At 40.1% G+C, this 21,790-nt stretch overlaps 1 protein-coding gene and 1 long non-coding RNA gene across 3 annotated transcripts in view; one reads left to right on the forward strand and one right to left on the reverse strand.

Annotated features, from left to right (window-relative positions):
* The window catches only part of LOC115174962 (serine/threonine-protein kinase D3), a 77,111-nt gene extending 64,154 nt beyond the window's left edge, over positions 1-12,957 (reverse strand). For both annotated transcript variants that reach the window (XM_029734039.1, XM_029734038.1), the window contains exons 1-2: positions 12,618-12,957; positions 11,315-12,163 (exon numbers count right to left, since the gene is read on the reverse strand). In XM_029734039.1, coding sequence (XP_029589899.1) covers positions 11,315-11,668 — 354 coding nt within the window. In that variant the 5' untranslated portion in view covers positions 11,669-12,163; positions 12,618-12,957. The remainder of the gene's footprint in view (positions 1-11,314; positions 12,164-12,617) is intronic.
* LOC115174967 (uncharacterized) lies at positions 12,941-19,969 on the forward strand. Its single transcript, XR_003871888.1, has 2 exons — positions 12,941-13,391; positions 19,644-19,969. It is a non-coding gene; the product is annotated as an uncharacterized LOC115174967 (long non-coding RNA).
* Positions 19,970-21,790: the final 1,821 nt, after the last annotated feature.

Genomic DNA, 21,790 nt, shown 5'->3' on the forward strand with positions numbered 1-21,790 from the left:
AACCCAAATTACAAAGTAAAAAGAAGGAAGCCTGTACAGAATAAAAATATTCCAAAACATGCATCCTGTTTGCAATAAGGCACTAAAGTAAAACTGTAACAAATGTGGCAAAGAAATGTACTTTATATCCTGAATACAAAGTGTTATGTTTGGGGCAAATCCAACACATCACTGAGTACCACTCTTCATATTTTTTTGTCATCGACAAGGACTAGGGAGCTTTTTAGGATAAAAAGAAACGGAATTGAGCTAAGCACAGGCAAAATCCTAGAGGAAAACTGGGTTCAGACTGCTTTCCAACAGATACTGGGAGACAAATGTACTTTTCAGCAGGACAATAACCTTAAACACAAGTCCAAATATACACTGGAGTTACTTAGCAAGATGACATTGAATGTTCCTGGGTGGACTAGTAACAGTTTTGACTTAAATCTGCTTGAAAATCTATGGCAAGACTTGAAAATGGCTGTCTAGCAATGATCAACAACCAACTTGACAGAGCTTGAAGAATTTAAAAATAATAATCCAGGTGTGCAAAACTCGTAGAGACTTACCCAGAAAGACTCACAGCTGTAATCACTGCCAAAGGTGATTCTAACATGTATTGACTCAGAGGTGTGAAAACGTATGTAAATTAGGTATTTCTGTATTTCATTTTCAATACATTTGCAACATTTTCTACAAACATGTTTTCACTTTGTCATTATGGGGTATTGGGCGAGAAAACCAATATTTAATCCATTTTGAATTTGGGCTGTAACACAAGAAAATGTGGAATAAGTCAAGGGGTATGAATACTTTCTAAAGGCAATGTATTGTAAGTGTGTTTTGCAAGATGGAAAGTCTATCTCACCCCTCTCTCTCTCTCTCTCTCTCTCTCTTTCTCTCTCTCACATTTCCTCTCTTTCTCTCTCTCACATTTTCTCTCTTTCTCTCTCTCACACTTTCTCTCTCTCTCATGCACTTTCTCTCATCTCTACTCTTCCATATACCAGGGGTTCGTCCCAAATTGCACCCTATTCCATATATAATGCAGTACTTTTTACCAGGGCTTTTTTAAAGGGTGGTAGTCTTCGCAAGGGAGAGGAGGACCTCAGTCCTCTTCATACTATAACACCACACCATCAGATGCCTAATGATAAATTGGATTAGAAAATGTATAAACCAGATTCTAGGCTACATAGTTAACCTTTGTTCTCTCTGCTGTTCCAGTCTTGTCCTGTGCACTGGCTGAAACTAATTGTTAGCCTATGGCACTTTAGAGCAGGAAATACACTCCACCAACATGGCACAGCTCCACATGCAGTACTGTGGGAGGGGTGGGTGGTCAGTCAGTCACTCACCATCAGCACAGTTCTATGTCATTCATGTCACACAATGTGTGTAGTCTAATAATGGCCATAAAAACAATGGCGGAATAGTGAAGTTTCTTAACCTACTCCCTAGACTTGACGCCCCCACGGAAATAAAATTAGCATAATACAAAAATCCCCATAAAAATGTGTACATTTAAGCTAGAGATCTTTTTTTTTTCATTGGATGCGTCTCAATCCACCTCATCCGCCGATGTCGCACTTCTGCATCTGTGTGAAAGGTGACAGATTACATTTTTTAAACGTAACTTTTTTTTAAACGTTCTGAGAACGGAAGTGAAAATGTCGCCTGTTAATTTGAAGGGAGGTTCTGAGAACGTTTTACTATGGTTCCCTGAAAGTTTTCTTGGGAGATTTTAACGTTCTGAGAACGGAAATTATTAGTTGGTTATTTGAAGGTTGGTTATTTGAAGGTTGAAATTATTGGTTATTTGAAGGTTTTTGAATAATTTTAAAAACTAACTGAATGTTTCAATAAGACTGCTAGCTTAGGTTAACTGTTTTGAACTGCGAGCACAGATAGGACACATGGAAATTGAAATGTGCTTAGGCATTAATCACACAAGCACATTTTATTTTATTTAGTATGGTATCAGTGAGATTCAAACCCATGATCTTCTGTTGTCTACCCATTGAATTAGTCCACTGCGCCACCAGGATGGAGATAGCATACTGTCTTTTTTTAACTAATACAAAGCTGTTCATTTTAGTCTATTCAAACAGACCCCATTTCAAAGGAAACAATCACTCATTAATATCAGGTGTGGCCAATTAGTGGATGCGGCCAACTTACTTAACAAGATAGAGAATAGAGAGAGTTTTGTTGACACTGAGAACGGAATGTATACGTTTTTAAATAAAATTCTTAGAACATTCTTTGAGCGTTACTAATGTTTTCTTGTGGTTTTCTTAAGGTTCTGAGAACATTACTTTAAATGAACCATGAGGAAACCTGCAGAAAACCTTATGCTGAAATTCCCATGGCAGAATGTTGTTTCTCCTAATTTGAGAACATTACTTTAAATTCAACCATGAGGAAACGTTATGCTGAAATACTGAAATTCCCACAGAAGGACATTGTTTCTTAACTTTCTTTAAACTATTTGAGAACATTCCCAATGCAAAACCAGTTGGAGAACGTTCATAGAACATTACCAACATTTAAATTTAAATCTAACCATGTTTGAACTTTTAGGAAACTTTCTCTTAAAGTAATGAAATTCAAAGAAAATAAAGTTTTTTTGTCAAGTTCCTTAAACGTGCTGAGAATGTTCTGAAGCCAAGCAACTATCCTGCACCATTCCCAGAAAGTTGTGGGAAGGTTGTTTGCAAAATAACCATGAGATAACAACGTTCTGACCAAGCTCTAAGAAACATGTGATTCTCAGAACGTTATGTGCTAGCTGGGTGGTGACTAATATTATTACAATGGCAAGGAGCTCAACTGTATCTCAGTAGCCCATCGCCTAGTGATTTTCAGAACTGATGATGATGATCATGATCTCTGTGAAACTTCACCAGCTGGAGTGTTCCAACCATAGAAAATAGAATGATGTGATAGAATAAAAACTTCTAGTTCTGTAGTTCCAACACTGGGTTAAGAGTTTGCAATACAGACAGATCTGTTAATTAGAGCAAAGTGCAATTGTTTGGATTGCATCAATTAACTTAACAGTTTTAGCCTCAACTCTGTTTCTTCCAGCTAGAATATACACACATCACATATCAGAACCCCAATCTCCTTTTTTTTTACACACACTAGCACCTCTTTGTCTGCTGCCTACAGCAGCCTGCAACCGTGGTATGTGACAGGACAGGGAGGGTGGGGCTGACTATGGAGCTGAGCCGGGCAGGCTGGTGCAGCCCGGGACAGTATGGCGGCCTGCAAGGGAGGGGAACTTCCCCACTGTCTTCCTGGACACCCCGGGGACTGTTCCTGTTCCCCTCCTACAGGAGAACAAATATTACATGGTCCAACATACCGTAAATATGGGCTCGGAGTTTCAATACTCCCACACCAGGGGGGGATTACGTCTCAAATGGCATCCTATTCCCTATATAGTGCACTACTTTTGACTAGGTCCCATAAGGAATAGGGAGCCATTTGGAACAGTTTTTGAAAGTGAGGTGGTGGGAAGACATATCAACATCTCTTTATGGTATGAACCACCATCAGTAATGTGATGTACATGTAGTTTTGTTGTTGACCTACATAGTATGAATAGTGGATACTGGATACACTCATGGCTTCCAGAGAAGGCTAAGGATAATGCTTAGTGCAAGATTGAAGGCCAAGCAAGCAGCCTCATAACCATGTGGTTAAACGAGATGGGTCGATTGCAACGAACGCAGGTTAATGCTGGATTTCTTAAAATTCTACAAACGGGAGATGATATGCACCTGCGTGTTAAAACAAACTTGATTGAAACCAAAACCTCACAAGAACAAACCAGCAGTTCAGTTGTTCTCTCGCTGTTACTGTGTCAAGTGATTATGATACTAGACAGCTGCGTACGTTCTCGCCCCCAATGAAATATCAACATATCAGGAGCATCAGAAAATGTAAGGCTGATGAATTTAAAAAATACTTATTAGAGTATAAAAATATAGAAGTAGTAGGCCTATATTTCATTTAAACGTTTTTAATATATTTTAAATAAAAAATATGACATAGGCCAAAGTCATCGCGACTGAATTGATTTAATACACATTTGTAGTCTGGACAGTCCAGCAGTGGTGGGCAGTGTCATTGAAGTGAAGTAGGATGATTTTCTTTTTTATGAGCATGGCCTTATTTCTATTACAGCATATCGGATGACTGTCATTCATATTCCAATCACCCAGCTCAATGTAACATCAATAGGTTTAGGCTACTACATGATACTAAAATTTTCCCTTTACCCATCATGAGGTTGCTACAACCTAGCCTATGAATGAAAGTTTAAAACGTAGGTGCACAGGTCGAGAAGTTTTTTTGTAATCAAAGTGACAGACAGTGACACATGCAATTCTGCCTTGCACACTCTTGCCTGCATCTAGCTGATCTAGGGTGTAATAATTAGTCCAAAAGTTGCAAATGTGAGTTTCTATTAGACAAATTCAGGTATTTTTATCCCCGTTACGTTCTGTTTGCTTCTGTTTAAGAAGCGTTTTTCAACAGAATTGGCAGAATGAATACACCCCTGATCACACACAAACACAGTTCACTTTCATGGCAGCCACATAAAAACAGCATGATCACTTTGATCATTTTGTATATTATTCCTTCTCACAACTATCCTCTCACCTTTTCCCTTTGCTTGTGGACTTTAGTGCACAACACATCTCCTTTCTGTGACCAGACGAAAAAACCATTACAAGCCAAACCTTCATATCATGACCGCTAACTGCTACACACAGCCTACATCGTTGTCACTTCATAGTCTACATACACTACCTGTCAAAAGTTTTAGAACACCTACTCATTCAAGTGTTTTACTTTATTTTGACTATTTTCTACATTGTAGAATAATAGTGAAGACATCAAAACTATGAAATAACACATATGGAATCATGCAGTAAACAAAAAAGTGTTAAACAAACCAAAATATATTTTATATTTGAGATTCTTCAAATAGCCACCCTTTGCCTTGATGACAGCTTTGCACACTCTTGGCATTCTCTCAACCAGCTTCATGAGGTAGTCAACTGGAATGCATTTCTATTAACAGGTGTGCCTTCTTAAAAGTTCATTTGTGGAATTTCTTTCCTTCTTAATGCGTTTGAGAGAATCAGTTGTGTTGTGACAAGGTAGGGGTGGTATACAGAAGCTAGCCTTATTTGGTAAAAGACCAAGTCCACATTATGTCAAGAACAGCTCAAATAAGCAAAGATAAAGGACATTCCATCATTACTTGAAGACATGAAAGTCAGTCAATCTGGAAAATGTCAAGAACTTTGAAAGTTTCTTCAAGTGCAGTTGCAAAAACCATCAAGCGCTATGATGAAACTGTCTCTCATGAGGACCGCCACAGGAATGGAAGACCCACAGTTACCTCTTCTGCAGAGGATAAGTTCATTAGAGTTATCAGCCTCATAAATTGCAGCCCAAATAAATGCTTCACAGAGTTCAAGTAAAAGACACATCTCAACATCAACCGTTCAGAGGAGACTGTGTGAATCAGACTTTCATGGTCGAATTGCTACAAAGAAACCACTACTAAAGGACACCAATAAGAAGAAGAGACTTGCTTGGGCCAAGAAACACGAGCAATGGACATTAGACTGGTGGAAATTTGTCCTTTGGTCTGGAGTCCAAATTGGAGATTTTTGGTTCCAACAGCAGTGTCTTTGTGAGACGCGGTGTAGGTGAACGGATGACCTTTGCATGTGTATTTCCCACCATAAAGCATGGAGGAGGAGGTGTTATGGTGTGGGGGTGCTTTGCTAGTGACACTATTTGTGATTGTTTTAAAATTCAGGACACACTTAACCAGCATGGCTACCACAGCATTCTGCAGCGATACGCCATCATATCTGGTTTTGGCGTAGCGAGACTATAATTTGTTTTTCAACAGGACAATGACCCAACACACCTCCAGGCTGTGTAAGGGCTATTTTGAAGGAGAGTGATGGAGGGCTGCATCAGTTAACCTGGCCTCCACAATCCCCCGACCTCAACCAAATTGAGATGGTTATGGGATGTCGGACCGCAGAGTGAAGGAAAAGCAGCCAACAAGTGCTCAGCATATGTGGGAACTCCTTCAAGACCGTTGGAAAAGCATTCCAGGTGAAGCTGGTTGAGACAATGCTAATAGTGTGCAAAGCTGTCATCAAGAAAAATAATATTTGTTTACACTTTTTTGGGTTACTACATGATTCCATATGTGTTATTTCATAGTTTTGATGTCTTCAATATTATTCTACAATGTAGAAAATAGTGAAAATAAAGAAAAACCCTTGAATGAGTAGGTGTTCTAAAACTTTGGACCGGTAGTGTAGCTACTAAAACGAACGCGTTAGTAAACCCAATGCAATCATGTAGTACAGTGTACAGTCAGAAAGCAGTTTAGCAGTTACACCGGTGGGCCCCGTTGGCACAAAACCTTACCTTGACTTGGATGATTTCCAGTGTTGGATAGCCATAGGTAGCTAGCTAACATTGCCTACCTCTCTATTTGAGTAGGCTAAACTAGCTAGCTGCATTATTAGCTAACTGAAAGTTTAAAAAAATACAACCAAATATAGCTAGATCTCTCTCTCGCTCTTGCTCTCTTGCTTCTCCTTAATTTTGGAAGAAATGAATTTGTTCAAAACTGTTAAACTATTGTCTTTCTCTCTCTTTAAGTCAACTACTCACCACATTTGATGCACTGCAGTACTAGCTAGCTGTAGCTGATACTTTCAGAACTAGATTAATTCTCTGATCTTTTGATTGGATGGACAACATATCACTTCAAGCTGCAAGAGCTCTGATAGGTTGGAGGACATCATCCAGAAGTTGTCATAATTAGATCCAAGGTCAGTTTTGCATTTCACCTCCTGATGATTATGATGACTGACCGTGTTACAATTTTTAAAAAACAAGGCTTAATCATGCTCTCTCTCTATCCATCTGTCTCTAATCTGCAGGTATGTTTTGATGTGAGAGAGGATGCCAGTCCCGTCATCGCCACCTCACCCGCTCTTAAGATAACCTTTGGGCCAACTGGGGGCCCAAGGCTAGTTAGGAGACACCGCTAGAGACACTGTAATTGTGATGAACTGAGAGAATATTAGGGTAGCACTGTAATTCATAAATCATATGCTGTCTGCCTCTGTTCTTACCTCTTTCCCTTTCTGTCTTCTACACCTCTCTCCCCACCTCGTCTTTCTTCCTCGTTTTATAATGCACACCATATGCATTGAAGTACAGATTGAACTTGTATTTATAATATAATATTACAGTTATCATAATTATAATGCATGTATTATGTATTTATAACACCTGGATAATGAACTTCTTTCAATAAAGCGTTTCACATCAACTGAAATTAAGTATCTCATTGAAATACTATCCTGTGTCCTCAGATTAATGCAAATGAAGGGAGTTAGATATGCATAGTGTTTTTTCAGAATATATGAATTACAAATCAGCCTTTACTTAAATCATGTTTCAAGTTACAATGTGTAATCTTTGATGTCCCAGGAGCAGGAGTGGTAAACACTGTTGAAGTGTATAATTGTTATACATACATGCAGACACAGCATCATTCAAAGAATGAAGTTTGATACACCTGGTATTGGATATGACTGAAAAATAATGTCACAGAGATTCATACCTGAACCACACCTTTATTTGCCAAGGAAGAGTACATGATCAGTGAATATATTCAATGTACAGGCTACAATGTGAGGATCTCATGTGTGGTAATAACTACAGTACATGTTTAAAGGACTTGCATCCTAGGCACAATAAAGTTATTATATTCTACTCAATCCATAGGCTTCATTAATGCCATTCAGACTTGAAGTTGATACAACAACTATGATAGCTGAGGTTCATAGATTGGTATGAATATTAGTTCAGAACCAAACGTTTTAGGGTCCATACACAGATTGGCTACATAATGTAGCTAGCTACACATCCATAGGCATACAGTTATTTTTATCCTCCACTACACAATAAGCAAGTAAAAAGTTAGCTAGCTATGTTACTTCAGCTGCATTGCAAGGCAAGCTTACATTCAATTTGCAGTAAATGCTTTAGCTAGCTAGATTTTTACATCCACTGTTTCCCAAGACGACAGCCTGGTTTGCTGGTTTTCTCAAGAGTCCCTAAAACATTAAACAACACGAATTACAATGTCATACTGTACTCATGTCATAACACCAGCTAGCTAGCTGGCTAATGTTAGCTAGTCAGTTAACTTGCTGAATCGCAATTTTCCAAAAATTGACTTTATGACAAAAATATGCACAATCGTTTGTCTCTACATTAACTAACATATTCCTCTCAATTGTACATTTTTAGCTTGACTCGTTATGATGTTGTAATTACTTACATTTGCTTCCCCGTAATGTTTTGTCAGCCATCTTTGTTGAAGAAAGCCACCAGGGACGGGTGGTTCGCGTCAAATTCGTCATTGGAACCACTCGATATGATTGGTCATATAAATACCTTGGGACCCAAATGCAAAATGAGTGCTCTAACTCCCCCTTGTGGTGGTCTGGAGCAATAAAGCCGTGACGCTGGGTACCTCTAAGTCCCGCGGTGTAAGCTCGCAACTTTTAAAGGAGGAACCATTGTATGTAAGTCTATGGAAGAGGTTGAGAACCATGAGCCTCCTAGATTCTGTATTGAAGTCAATGTACCCAGAGGAGGACAGAAGCTAGCTGTTCTCCGGCTACACCATGGTGCTACCCTACAGAGTGCTGCTGAGGCTACCGTAGACCTTCATTACGAAAAAGTGTGTTTTAATCAACTATTTGGTGACATATGAATACATTTAGTATAGTTTCATCTAAAAAGGATAACTTTCTTTAATTTTTCACTATTTTTATTTCTATGAAATTCACTGAGGATGGTCCTCTTCTTCCTCCTCTGAGGAGCCTTCACTGCAGTCCAGGGATATTTCCCCCCGATCTTGATAAGAAATTACCATACTTTTTCAAGCCAACTTACTTTTTTCCTTGTACTTTTACCACTTTCCTTCCCCAATTGGTAGTTACAGTCTTGTCCCATCGCTGCAACTCCCGTACGGACTTGGGAGAGGTGAAGGTCGAGAGCCATGCATCCTCCGAAACACTAGCCTTCCAAGCCACACTGCTTATTGACACACTGCTCACTTATCCCAGAAGCTAGCCGCACCAATGTGTTGGAGGAAACGCCATACAACTGGCAACCGAAGTCAGCTTGCAGGTGCCCGGCCCGCCACAAGGAGTTGCTAGAGAGCGATGAAACAAGGACATCCCGGCCGGCCAAACCCTCCCCTAACCCGGACGACACTGGGCCAATTGTGCGCCGCCTCATGGGTCTCCCGGTCACGGCTGGCTGTGACACAGCCTTGGATCGATCCCAGGTCTGTAGTGTCGCCTCAAGCGCTGCAATACATTTTCTTTTTAAAGACAAGTTGTAATTAATGGATTACATAAATTGGAGAGAAAAAATTATAGTAACAATAGGGTAGACCATATTAGTTTTCCATTCATACAAGGTGTCGGGTAAATTGCCACATTAGATTTATCGTGGTAAACGAGGAAATACTTTATTTCAGTTGTACGGACTGATTGTCAAAATAGATAATTCGTCGTCAGTCTACTAAAAAAGCAGGATCAATTTGTTCCATTGATAATACCCACCAGAGGGAGGAGTATTCTTGAAATTTTTTGGCAGCAATCAGGAATAAAAGATAACCTCGACATAAATCGATGGCAAGTGATGGTTGCAATTGAGATCAGCTGTGCGAGTGATTTTAGCGCAATGTTTTTTAACCAGAGATGACCTTGAGTTAGTGTAACAGTGTAGGTTCCGTCCCTCTCTTCGCCCCAACCTGGGCTCGAACCAGGGACCCTTGCACACATCAACAACTGACACCCACGAAGCATCGTTACCCATCGCGCCACAAAAGCCGCGGCCCTTGCAACGCAAGGGGAACAACCACTTCAGGTCTCAGAGCGAGTGACGTCACCGATTGAAACACTATTAGCGCGCACCACCGTTAACTAACTAGCCATTTCACATCGGTTACATTGGTACGCTGGCCAATGGTCGTTGCAATGGGCCCCATATGTTTAAATTGAGGAATAGAAAAGAGCTGATGTTGCACTATGGCTCACACATAGAATGAAAACTGTTACACCCTTTTCTTTGATAAAATCTATCACGGACAGTAAAAACATGCCTCTACAGTATATTGTGCCATCGCTGTTGTGTCAATCACCCATCATCATAACAAAATGTAGTTTTCATACTTTTACTCAAGAACCATACAAGAAACAACTTGTTATACATTGCTCTGTGTATTTGTCACACAAAGAGAAACTGGGAGTGGTATGTGTGATAAGGCCATATACCTTACAAGAGCAAGTGAATATGTTGTTGAGTAATGTAGACTACTCTGGGAATCCTATATTATCTGTGTTTTCCAGCCTACCACAGTATTTCAATATTTTGCAAAGTAGGAGGGAGAAACCGTCACCTCTCATCTAATCAACCCCTGGGGCATCTATTGTGTGCAAAAAACAGGTGTAACATTCATAAGCAGAAACCAAAACAGAATATTACACCTGTGAAAACCACAACTATACAGTATATATCTGCCCTGTTTTAATTGTATTTCTCTCAAATGCAACCTCTTGTTTTTTTATCACACTGATGCTTACTTGACAATATAACGCCAATATAAAGTAATAACTACAAAAAACAGTGCAAATATGAGTTTTCTAACTCTTAGAAAGCAACAAGGTCTTTAAAAAGCGATGTCCTCTGTAACAGTCTAAAGATTGTAGCCTACAAATAAATAAAGTGTATTACAATTTGCTATACAGACCACTAAAGGAGATTGTGTGTCATATTAAATTATATATATTTTAAAAAAAAACATTTTTGATGGTCGAATTAATAAACTAAACTAAACTAAAATCCCAATAAAATATGATGAATATAGCAAGTCACAGACAACTGTAAAATAATTTAGAGTGTATAGTTTTTGTTCAGGTTTTAATGCGACCTCATGTCTCCATGCATGCCCATCATGAGGACTATATGGCCAAGAAATGGTTTGTCTTTAGGGTTAGGTTAGGGCTAAGGTTAGGGTTAGGGTTAGGTTAGGGTTAGGGCTAAGGTTAGGTTAGGGCTAAGGTTAGGGTTACTGCTGTAAGTACATTGTCATAATGAATCATTATAATATTTGTTGCACTGTAATTACATTGTAGTTAGTTACACAGTAATAACAGCACTGTGATGTAAATTGTTACCTTACCTTTTGGTCCACTACAGAACATACGAGCTCCTTCACCGCAGATAGCCCGGACAGATCGCTGGCATCCAGGTTCACCGTTTCCCTGGTGAGTCCGATCTGGAGAAGAAAAGACACCCCATGGAAAGAGCACCCGGAGTTGGTGGGGCTCGGGGCGCTGAGACTCCCGTTTGACAGTCGACTGAAGAGTGTCGCCGGCGGGCTTGGAGACGGCGAAGGAGTCGGTGGGGTGACTGGATTCGGAGCCACAGAGAGGGGGCACAGTCTGGGTAAGGGTGGAGGGGAAGAACTGCTGCAGGCAGACATTGGCTGTCTTGTGTCTTCTTGATGAGGTAAAGAGGCAAAGTTGACCGACATTGAACGTGTTATTTCGAATAACAGCTCTCAAGTTCTATTCAACAACATCGGCTATGTTGCATCTTGGTCATTTGTTTAGAATATCCAGTCGGGTGAATAAATGATAGATCATTCAGGGTGGGAAACGAATTCTAGCACCACTGTTTAGCTTACTTTTACAAATAAGACATCTTTGATGTATTACTGAACATCAACTCTATAAAAAATAAACAATTACTCTGAAGTGTAAATTGTGACAGTTCCTCTTCACAGCTCACACGAGGCACATAACAATAAATAATGTTCAATGAAAGCATGTTGATTCTTCCTCCATTCTCAGCTCTACACCACTCCGAGGACAAAGTGCTTCTGCAAAAAGCCCCCAACTATTGGAGAATGTTCAGCCTCAGCGGAACAGAAGCCAGTTCTTATGGTGAGTAGAAGAAACAGTCACAGAGCAGTTCTTCTCAGTTGCAACTCCATGTAGTAGAACGTTTGTAATTCCCCGTAAATGATCTGGTAACAAATAAAACTATAGATGAGAGTAGGTCATGGAGAACATTTCTGAGGGGAAAAAACTATCCTGTCGGATCAATGAGTCAGATTGATTGATTAGCCAAAAGTTACTGTAAATGAATAGGCTGCAAAACAGCTTGTACTGTATACAATCATTTAATATAACCATTTAAAGGGTATCAATAATAACAACAATATAACAACAGTATTATTATCATCATCACTTGTTGTTCCTTTGCATAATGAATTTAAACTTGCCTAACACATCTGAAACCAAGACACATCTGGATATGTGCTCTCATTTGATTGGGAGAGGTAAAACATGTTCATGTAATTGCTTGTAATAGGATTAACTGTACATAGCCTATGCTTGATCTATTTCACTTATAAATGCCCACACAAAGTCCGTAGACGTGCTAATTGATAAGGAATCAAATCTTTGAAATACATTTACCTTTTCGAAAAGGACTGTTTTCACTCTCTGGAGATGAAAAATGTGTGTGTTAATTCTTATCTTCCAAGAAGTTCGAACGCTTGAACTGTGATATCACGATGGTCGGGTGTGAGTGTTTAGATTTGGCTCCAAACTCCCTATTTTGGCATGAGTGCAAAGCCTGAATATTTTGCCAACTATACTACTTTCCTTTCCAAACTTTCTTCATGTAGCCAGATAGCAACCAGTTCATCAGTATCCTATTACCGCACTGTAATATGCCGCGTTCATGTACTAGTCGGAACTAGGACACTCTGAAATGGTTGAACGCGGTTGAACCTAACTGGTTGAACGCGGAACGTGTATATCGCCAAGTCGTAAATGTCCGTGTTTACTACTTCCGACTTGTGTAAAAACGCGGCATTAACCCTCCCGTCCCCACTCATTCGGAAACAACACAGCACAGGGCTTTCTGGGACTGGAAGTTCTAGTCTTTGTTCTGCGCGCCATCAGTTGATGGTGCGGCTGGACAAGAAGAACGACATTACCCATTAGGCTTTGGGTGTGTGACGCTCTTGAATTATAGGCTAATTTCTCAGCTATTTATCCCGTTATTCTCAAAGCTCTATGATGGCTGTAGTATCTGCGACCTCTAACGGCGCAGATGAAAACCCCGGTGAGATAAAAGAGGACAAAAAAGGATGGTTATCCAAGCGCACTCATTTTACGCACCGGTGGAAACGCGCATGGTTTCAGTTGAAGGAAACTCTACTGTTGTATGGTGAAAATGAAGAGGTAAGAAGACAACAGTTAGTTTTCTAGGGAACTTGTCACGCAAGCTAGGACTAAATTATTATTTAGGAGACAGCATTTTTGCCCCTATGTTTATGACAAAGCAGCAAATAATATAGCTATGCGACCAAGCGTTACATTGTAACTTTCAGCGGTGTCAGTGCAACATGTTCCCCTACAGTGTTGTCCTGTTACCATAGCAGCGGGCCGTTTACTGACGTCTACCGTAGCAAGGTGGCAAGGTCTCACTTAACTAGGTGTTTTGAACACTGTTAAAGGAATAGAAAATCAATAAAAAGTAGGCTATTGTTATTTAGACTACATGTATGCTTGAAATGTCGAGGCAGTAGGCTATATTGCATTTACGTTGGGATTTTATTACAAGGCAGCAAACTATGCCTAGGTCATATATATGTTTCAAATTGCACCCTATTCCCTTTGTAGTGTACTACTTTTGACCAGGACCCATAAGATGTACACTATATTTTTATTACATTTTTATTTAACCTTTATTTAGCCAGGGAATCATGCTGAGACCATGGTCTTTTTTGCAGTTGAGCCCTGCATGAACACATCAATTACACAATACATATCTATATTAACATCAATTATACGATACACATACATTACACTATACATATTTATATACACATCAATTACACTATACATAGCTACATACCGGTCCAAAGTTTTAGAACACCTACTCATTCAAGGGTTTTTCTTTATTTTTACTATTTTCTACATTGTAGAATAATAGTGAAGACATCAAAACTATGAAATTACACACATAGAATCATGTGGTAACCAAAAAAGTGTTAAACAAATCAAAATATATTTTATATTTGAGATTCTTCAAATAGCCACCTTTTGCCTTGATGACAGCTTTGCACATTCTTGGCATTCTCTCAACCAGTTTCATGAGATAGTCTCCTGGAATGCATTTCAATTAACAGGTGTGCCTTTCTTTCCTTCTTAATGCATTTGAGCCAGTCAGTTGTGTTGTGACAAGGTAGGAGGGTATTGTCACGTCCTGACCAGTAAAGAGGTTATTTGTTATTGTAGTTTGGTCAGGACGTGGCAGGGGGGGTTTGTTTAATGTGTTTCGGGGTTTGTTGGGCAATGTTCTATGTTAGTCTTTTTCTATGCCTGTGTCTAGTTTATCTATTTCTATCTTTAGTTTATTGGTTTGACCTTCAATTGGAGGCAGCTGTTGCTCGTTGCCTCTAATTGAAGGTCCTATTTAGTAAGGGTGTTTTTTCATGGGTTTTTGTGGGTAGTTGTTCCATGTGTAGCTGTATGTCTCACAGGACTGTTTTCTCATCGTTGTTTCGTGTTTGTTTTGATTTTCATCTTAATAAAGAGGATGAGTATTCACATTCCCGCTGTGCCTTGGTCCCATCTGTACGACGAACGTGACAGGTATACAGAAGATAGCCCTATTTGGTAAAAGACCAAATCCATATTATGGCAAGAACAGCTCAAATAAGCAAAGATAAATGACAGTCCATTATTACTTTAAGACATGAAGGCCAGTCAATACGGAAAATTTCAAGAACTTTGAACTCTGATTACAACAGGTATACAACCTTACAGTGAAATGCTTACTTACAAGCCCCTAACCAACAGTGCAGCTTCAAAAAATCTGGATAATAATAAGAGATAAAAGTAACAAGTAATTAAAGTGCAGCAGTAAAAAATAACAATATATACAGGGGGGTGCCGGTACAGAGTTAATGTGCGGGGGCACCGGTTAGTTGAGGTAGTATGTACATGTAGGTAGAGTTAATTAAAGTGATTATGCATAGATGACAACAGAGAGTGGCAGTGGTGTGGGGGGGAGTGGGGCAATGCAAATAGCCTGGGTAGCCATTTGACTAGATGTTCAGGAGTCTTATGGCTTGGGGGTAGAAGCTGTTTAGAAGCCTCTTGGGCCTAGACCTGGAGCTCCGGTACCGCTTGCCGTGTGGTAGCAGAGAGAACAGTCTATGACTAGGGTGGCTGGAGTCTTTGACAATTTTTAGGGGCTTCCTCTGACACCGCCTGGTATAGAGGTCCTGTATGGCAGGAAGCTTGGCCCCAGTGATGCACTGGGCTGTTCGCACTACCCTCTGTAGTGCCTTGCGGTCGGAGGCCGAGCAGTTGCCATACCAGGCAGTGATGCAACCAGTCAGGATGCTCTCGATGGTGCAGCTGTAGAACCTTTTGAGGATCTGAGGACCCATGCCAAACCTTTTCAGTCTCCTGAGGGGGAATAGGTTTTGTTGTGCCCTCTTCACGACTGTCATTGTGTACTTGGACCATGTTCGTTTGTTGGTGATGTGGACACCAAGGAACTTGAAGCTCTCAACCTGCTCCACTGCAGCCCCGTCGATGAGAATGGGGGCATGCTCGGCCCTCTTTTTCCTCTAGTCCACAATCATCTCAGGCCTTCATGGTCGAATTGCTGCAAAGAAACCACTATTAAAGGACATCAATAAGAAGAAGAGACTTGCTTCGACCAAGAAACACGAGCAATGGACATTAGACCGGTGGAAGTTTGTCCTTTGGTCTGGAGTCCAAATTTGACATTTTTGGTTCCAATCGCTGTGTCTTTGTGAGACGCGGTGTGGGTGAACGGATGATCTCTGCATGTGTATTTCCCACTGTAAAGCATGGAGGAGGAGGTGTTATGGTGATGTGGTGCTTTGCTTTATTTATGACACTGTGATTTATTTAGAATTCAAGGCACACTTAACCAGCATGGCTACCACAGCATTCTGCAGCGATACGCCATCCCATCTGGTTTGGGTTTAGTGGGACTATCATTTGTTTTTCAACAGGACAATGACCCAACACACCTCCAGGCTGTGTATGGGCTATTTTACAAAGAAGGATAGTGATGGAGTGCTGCAACAGATGACCTGGCCTCCACAATCCCCCGACCACAATCCCCCGTTTGGGATGAGTCGGACTGCAGAGTGGGAACTCCTTCAAGACACCTGGAAAAGCATTTCAGGTGAAGCTGGTTGAGAGAATGCCAAGAGTGTGTAAAGCTGTCATCAAGGCAAAGGATGGCTACTTGAAGAATCTCAAATATAAAATAGATTTTGATTTGTTAAACACTTTTTTGTTACTACATGATTCCATATGTGTTATTTCATAGTTCATTATTCTACAATGTAGAAAATAGTAAAAAAAAAAGTTGACTGGTAGTATATATATACATCAATTACACTACATATCAATATACACATCAATTACACTATACATATCTATATACACATCAATTACACTACATATCTATATACACATCAATTACACTATACACACATATATATACATCAATTACACTATACATATGTATATACACATCAATTACACTACATATCTATATACACATCAATTACACTATACATATCTATATACACATCAATTACACTACATATCTATATACACATCAATTACACTATACATATCTATATACACATCAATTACACTACATATCTATATACACATCAATTACACTATACACACATATATATACATCAATTACACTATACATATGTATATACACATCAATTACACTACATATCTATATACACATCAATTACACTATACATATCTATATACACATCAATTACACTACATATCTATATACACATCAATTACACTATACATATCTATATACACATCAATTACACTACATATCTATATACACATCAATTACACTATACACACATATATATACATCAATTACACTATACATATGTATATACACATCAATTACACTATACATATCTATATACACATCAATTACACAATACATGAAAAACAAACAAAACATGAAAAGCAAAACACAATCATACACATTGTTCAGTAAAAAGGCCCTCTAACATCCGCCTGAATTACCCGAGAGGCACCAACTCCATCAACTTTAAGGACTTTTGGAGATCATTCAACATGAGAGGCCAAAAAAACAAAAAGCAGATGTACCTACTCAGTGGTGATTGAAGGGGTCTCCAGGGTTAGTCATGAGTCCAGGTCTGGTAACTTATATGTCTGAAGGTTAACAATGAGGTATGGTATGGCAGAAGTTTATGCAAGAGGGCTTTGTTGGCTAAACGAGTACAATGCATCGATCTATGAGACTTCAAGGAGGGCCAGCCTACTTTCTGATACAATATGAAATGATGTGTAGAGAACTTATCCCCCGTAATAAAGCGCAATGCACTATGATAAACTGCATCCAATACAGTGGCGGCTGCATTCATATAAACAATATTGCCATAGTCAATAACCAGAATGAATTTTCACCTTTATTTAACTAGGCAAGTCAGTTAAAACCTGTTGGGGCCACCCCTTCCCATTCGGATCCCGGTAACGGGATTGCTTGACAAGATACATGGCGCGAAATTCAAAACAGCAAAAATCTAATAATTTAAATTTCTCAAACAATCAACTATTTTACACCCTTTGAAAGATAAACATCTCCTTAATCTAACCACGTTGTCCGATTTCAAAAAGGCTTTACGGCAAAAGCATAAAGTTAGATTATGTTAGGACAGTACATTGACAAAACATTACACACAGCTATTTTCAATGCAAAGACAGGCGTCACCAAAAGCAGAAAACCAGCTAAAATTATGCACTAACCTTTGACAATCTTCATCAGATGACACTCCTAAGACATTATGTTAGACAATACATGCATTTTCTGTTCTATGAAGTTCATATTTATATCCAAAAACAGCATTTTACAATGGCGGTGATGTTCAGAAAATATTTAGCCTCCAAACTGCCGGTGAATCAGCGCTACAATTTACAAAATTACTATTCGAAAAACATTGGTAAAATGTTCAAAATAACTTTACTGGGAAATCACACTTTGCAATAAACTAGGTACTATGCTCAGAAAAATAGGCTAGGCGATATAGGTTAGCGCCATCTTGGAACCATCTAAATATCAAATTCACTTACCTTTGATTATCTTCATCAGAAGGCACTTCCAGGAATCCCAGGTCCACAACAAATGTAGTTTTGTTCGAAAAAGTTCATAATTTATGTCCATATAGCTCCTTCTTGTTAGCGCGTACAGAAGGCTACTCAAAATGTACGAAGTGCGCGGGACTTGTCGTCACGAAAATGCAAAAAAATAGTATTTACGTTCGTTCAAACATGTCAAACGTTATATAGCATAAATCTTTAGGGCCTTTTTCTATCAGAACTTCAATAATATTCAAGGCGGACGATTGCATTGTCTTACAAAACGTTTCGGAACGAGAGAGTACCCACGGGCACGCGTGTCATAGTAGAAATGGACTTCCCCCTATGACAAACTTTCCAGGCCTCTCGTTCGGTCAGTTTTTACCGGAGAAGACTCAAACCACTTTGTAAAGACTGTTGACATCTAGTGGAAGCCGTAGGAAGTGCTACATGAATCCTAATTTACAGTGTGTTTCATAGACAAAGCCTTGAAAGTGATTCCACACATCAGATTTCCACTTCCTGTTTGGATATCTTTCAGGGTTTTGACTGCCATATGAGTTCTGTTATACTCACAGACACCATCCAAACGGTTTTAGAAACTTCAGAGTGTTTTCTATCCAAATCTACTAATAATATGCATATCCTAGCTTCTGAGTTTGAGTAGGAGGCAGTTTAATATGGGCACATATTTTTTCCAAAATTGTCAATACTGCCCCCTAGCCCCAACAGGATAAAATTATGAACAAATTCTTATTTTCAATGACAGCCTAGGAACAGTGGGTTAACTGCCTTGTTCAGGGGCAGAACGACAGATTCTGGGATTTGATCTTGCAACCTTTGGGTTACTAGTCCAACGCTCTAACCGCTAGGCTACGCTGCGCTGACTGAATGAGTTGTTTTCTGTAATTTAACTAAAGACAGGACCTGTTCCTATAGAAGAAGACTATTTTTATTCTTAATTTGTTAACTAACTCATCAACATGCTTTTGGAAAGATAGCTTTTCGACAATCCAGATGCCCAGATATTTATAAGCGGTGACACGGTCAATGAGGTCACCATCCAAAGTATGCATGCATAAATCATCAGATACATTTTTACGTGATTTGGAAAATAACATATACTTAGTTTTACTTCCATGAAGTACCAATTTCAGTTCAACAAAGGCTTTCTGCAGCCAGTATAGGGAATAGGGTGCCGATAGGGACGCACAATATATAGGGAATAAGGGTGCCAATTGGGAAGCACAGCATATCTGCCATCTAAAACAACATCACTTCTCCTTCATCCAGAAGCTTCTGAAGCCCATCAACCTGGTTGGGGCAGTGGTAGAGGTTGTTGAAGGAGGCGACGGATCATTCGAATGGACTATTACTCCTAAAGACAGGAAGCGGACCTTCTTCCTCCGGGCTGGCACCATAGCAGAACAGCAGGGATGGATGGAGGCTATATGTGAAGCACAGCTGAGCTCCAGGGACCATGCTACTAATGCATGTGTGGTGCAATAGATGATCACTTATTTGATTTTACATACACTGAACAAAAATATAAAAGCAACATGTAAAGTGTTTCATGAGCTGAAATAAAAGATCCCAGAAATGTTCCATATGCACAAAAAGCTTATTTCTCTATATTGTTGTGCACAAATTTGTTTACATCCCTGTTAGTGAGCATTTCTCCTTTGCCAAGATAATCCATCCACCTGACAGGTGTGGCATATCAAGAAGGTGATTAAACAGCATGATCATTACACAGGTGCACCTTGTGCTGGGGGATAAAAGGCCACTCTAAAATGTGCAGTTTTGTCACACAACACAATGCCACAGATGTCTCAAGTATTGAGGGAGCGTGCAATTGGCATGCTGGCTGCAGGAATGTCCACCAGAGCTGTTGCCAGCGAATTTGATGTTCATTTCTCAACTGTAAGCTGCCATCAACGTAGTTTTAGAGAATTTGGCAGTACGTCCAACAGGCCTCACAACTGAAGACCACGTGTAACCATGACAGCCCAGGACCTCCACATCAAGGATCTTCTGAGACCAGCCACCCGGACAGCTGATGAAACTGTGGGTTTGGACAACCAAAGAATTTCTGCACAAACTGTCAGAAACCGTCTCAGGGAAGCTCATCTGTATGGTCATCGTCCTCACTAGGGTCTTGACCTGACTGCAGTTTGGCATCATAACCGACTTCAGTGGGCAAATGCTCACCTTCAATGGCAACTGGCCTGTTGGAGAAGTGTGTTCTTAACGGATGAATACTGGTTTCAACTGTACCGGGCAGATGTCAGACAACATGTCTGCCGTCGTGTGGGCGAGCGGTTTGCTGATGTCAGCATTGTGAACAGAGTGCCCCATGGTGGTGGTGGGGTTATGATATGGGCAGACATAAGCTGCTGACAATGAACACAATTGTATATTATCGATGGCAATTTGAATGCACAGAGATACCATGACGAAAGCCAGAGGCCCATTGTCGTGCCATTCATCCGCCGCCATCACCTCATGTTTCAGCATGATAATGCACAGCCCCATGTCACAAGGATCTGTACACAGTTCCTGAATGCTGAAAATGTCCTGACCTGCATATTTACCAGACATGTCACCCATTGAGCATGTTTGGGATGCTCTGCATCGACATGTTCGACAGTGTGTTCCAGTTCCCGCTAATATCCAGAAACTTCACACAGCCATTGAAGAGGAGTGGGACAACATTCCACAGGCCACAATCAACAGCCTGATCAACTCTATGCCATGGAGATGTATCGCACTGCATAAGGCAAATAGATGTGAAATCCATAGATTAGGGCTTAATTCAGTTATTTAAATTGACTGATTGCCTTATAAGAACTGTGACTCAGTAAAATCGTAGAAATTGTTGCATGTTGTGTTTGTACACTACATGACCAAAATAATGTGTATACCTGCTCGTCGAACATCTTATTCCAAAATCATGGGCATTAATATGGAGTTGCTACCCCCTTTGCTGCTATAACAGCCTCCACTCTTCTGGGAAGGCTTTCCACTAGATGTTGGAACATTGCTGCAGGGACTTGCTTCCATTCTGCCACAAGAGCATTAGTGAGGTCGGGCACTGATGTTGGGCGATTAGGCCTGGCTTGCAGTCGGCATTCCAATTCATCCCAAAGGTATTCAATGGGGTTAAGGTCAGGGCTCTGTGCAGGACAGTCAAGTTCATCCACACTGATCTTGACAAACCGTTTCTTTGTGGACCTCGCTTGGTGCACAAGGGCATTGTCATGCTGAAACAGGATAGGGCCTTCCCCAAACTGTTGCCACAAAGTTTGAAGCACAGAATCATCTAGAATGTAATTGTATGCTGTAGCATTAAGATTTCCCTTCACTGGAACTAAGTGGCCTAGACCGAAACATGAAAAACAGCCTCAGACCATTATTCCTCCTCCACCAAACTTTACAGT

This window comes from Salmo trutta, chromosome 35 (genome assembly GCF_901001165.1).
Source record: "Salmo trutta chromosome 35, fSalTru1.1, whole genome shotgun sequence".
NCBI lineage: Eukaryota > Metazoa > Chordata > Actinopteri > Salmoniformes > Salmonidae > Salmo > Salmo trutta.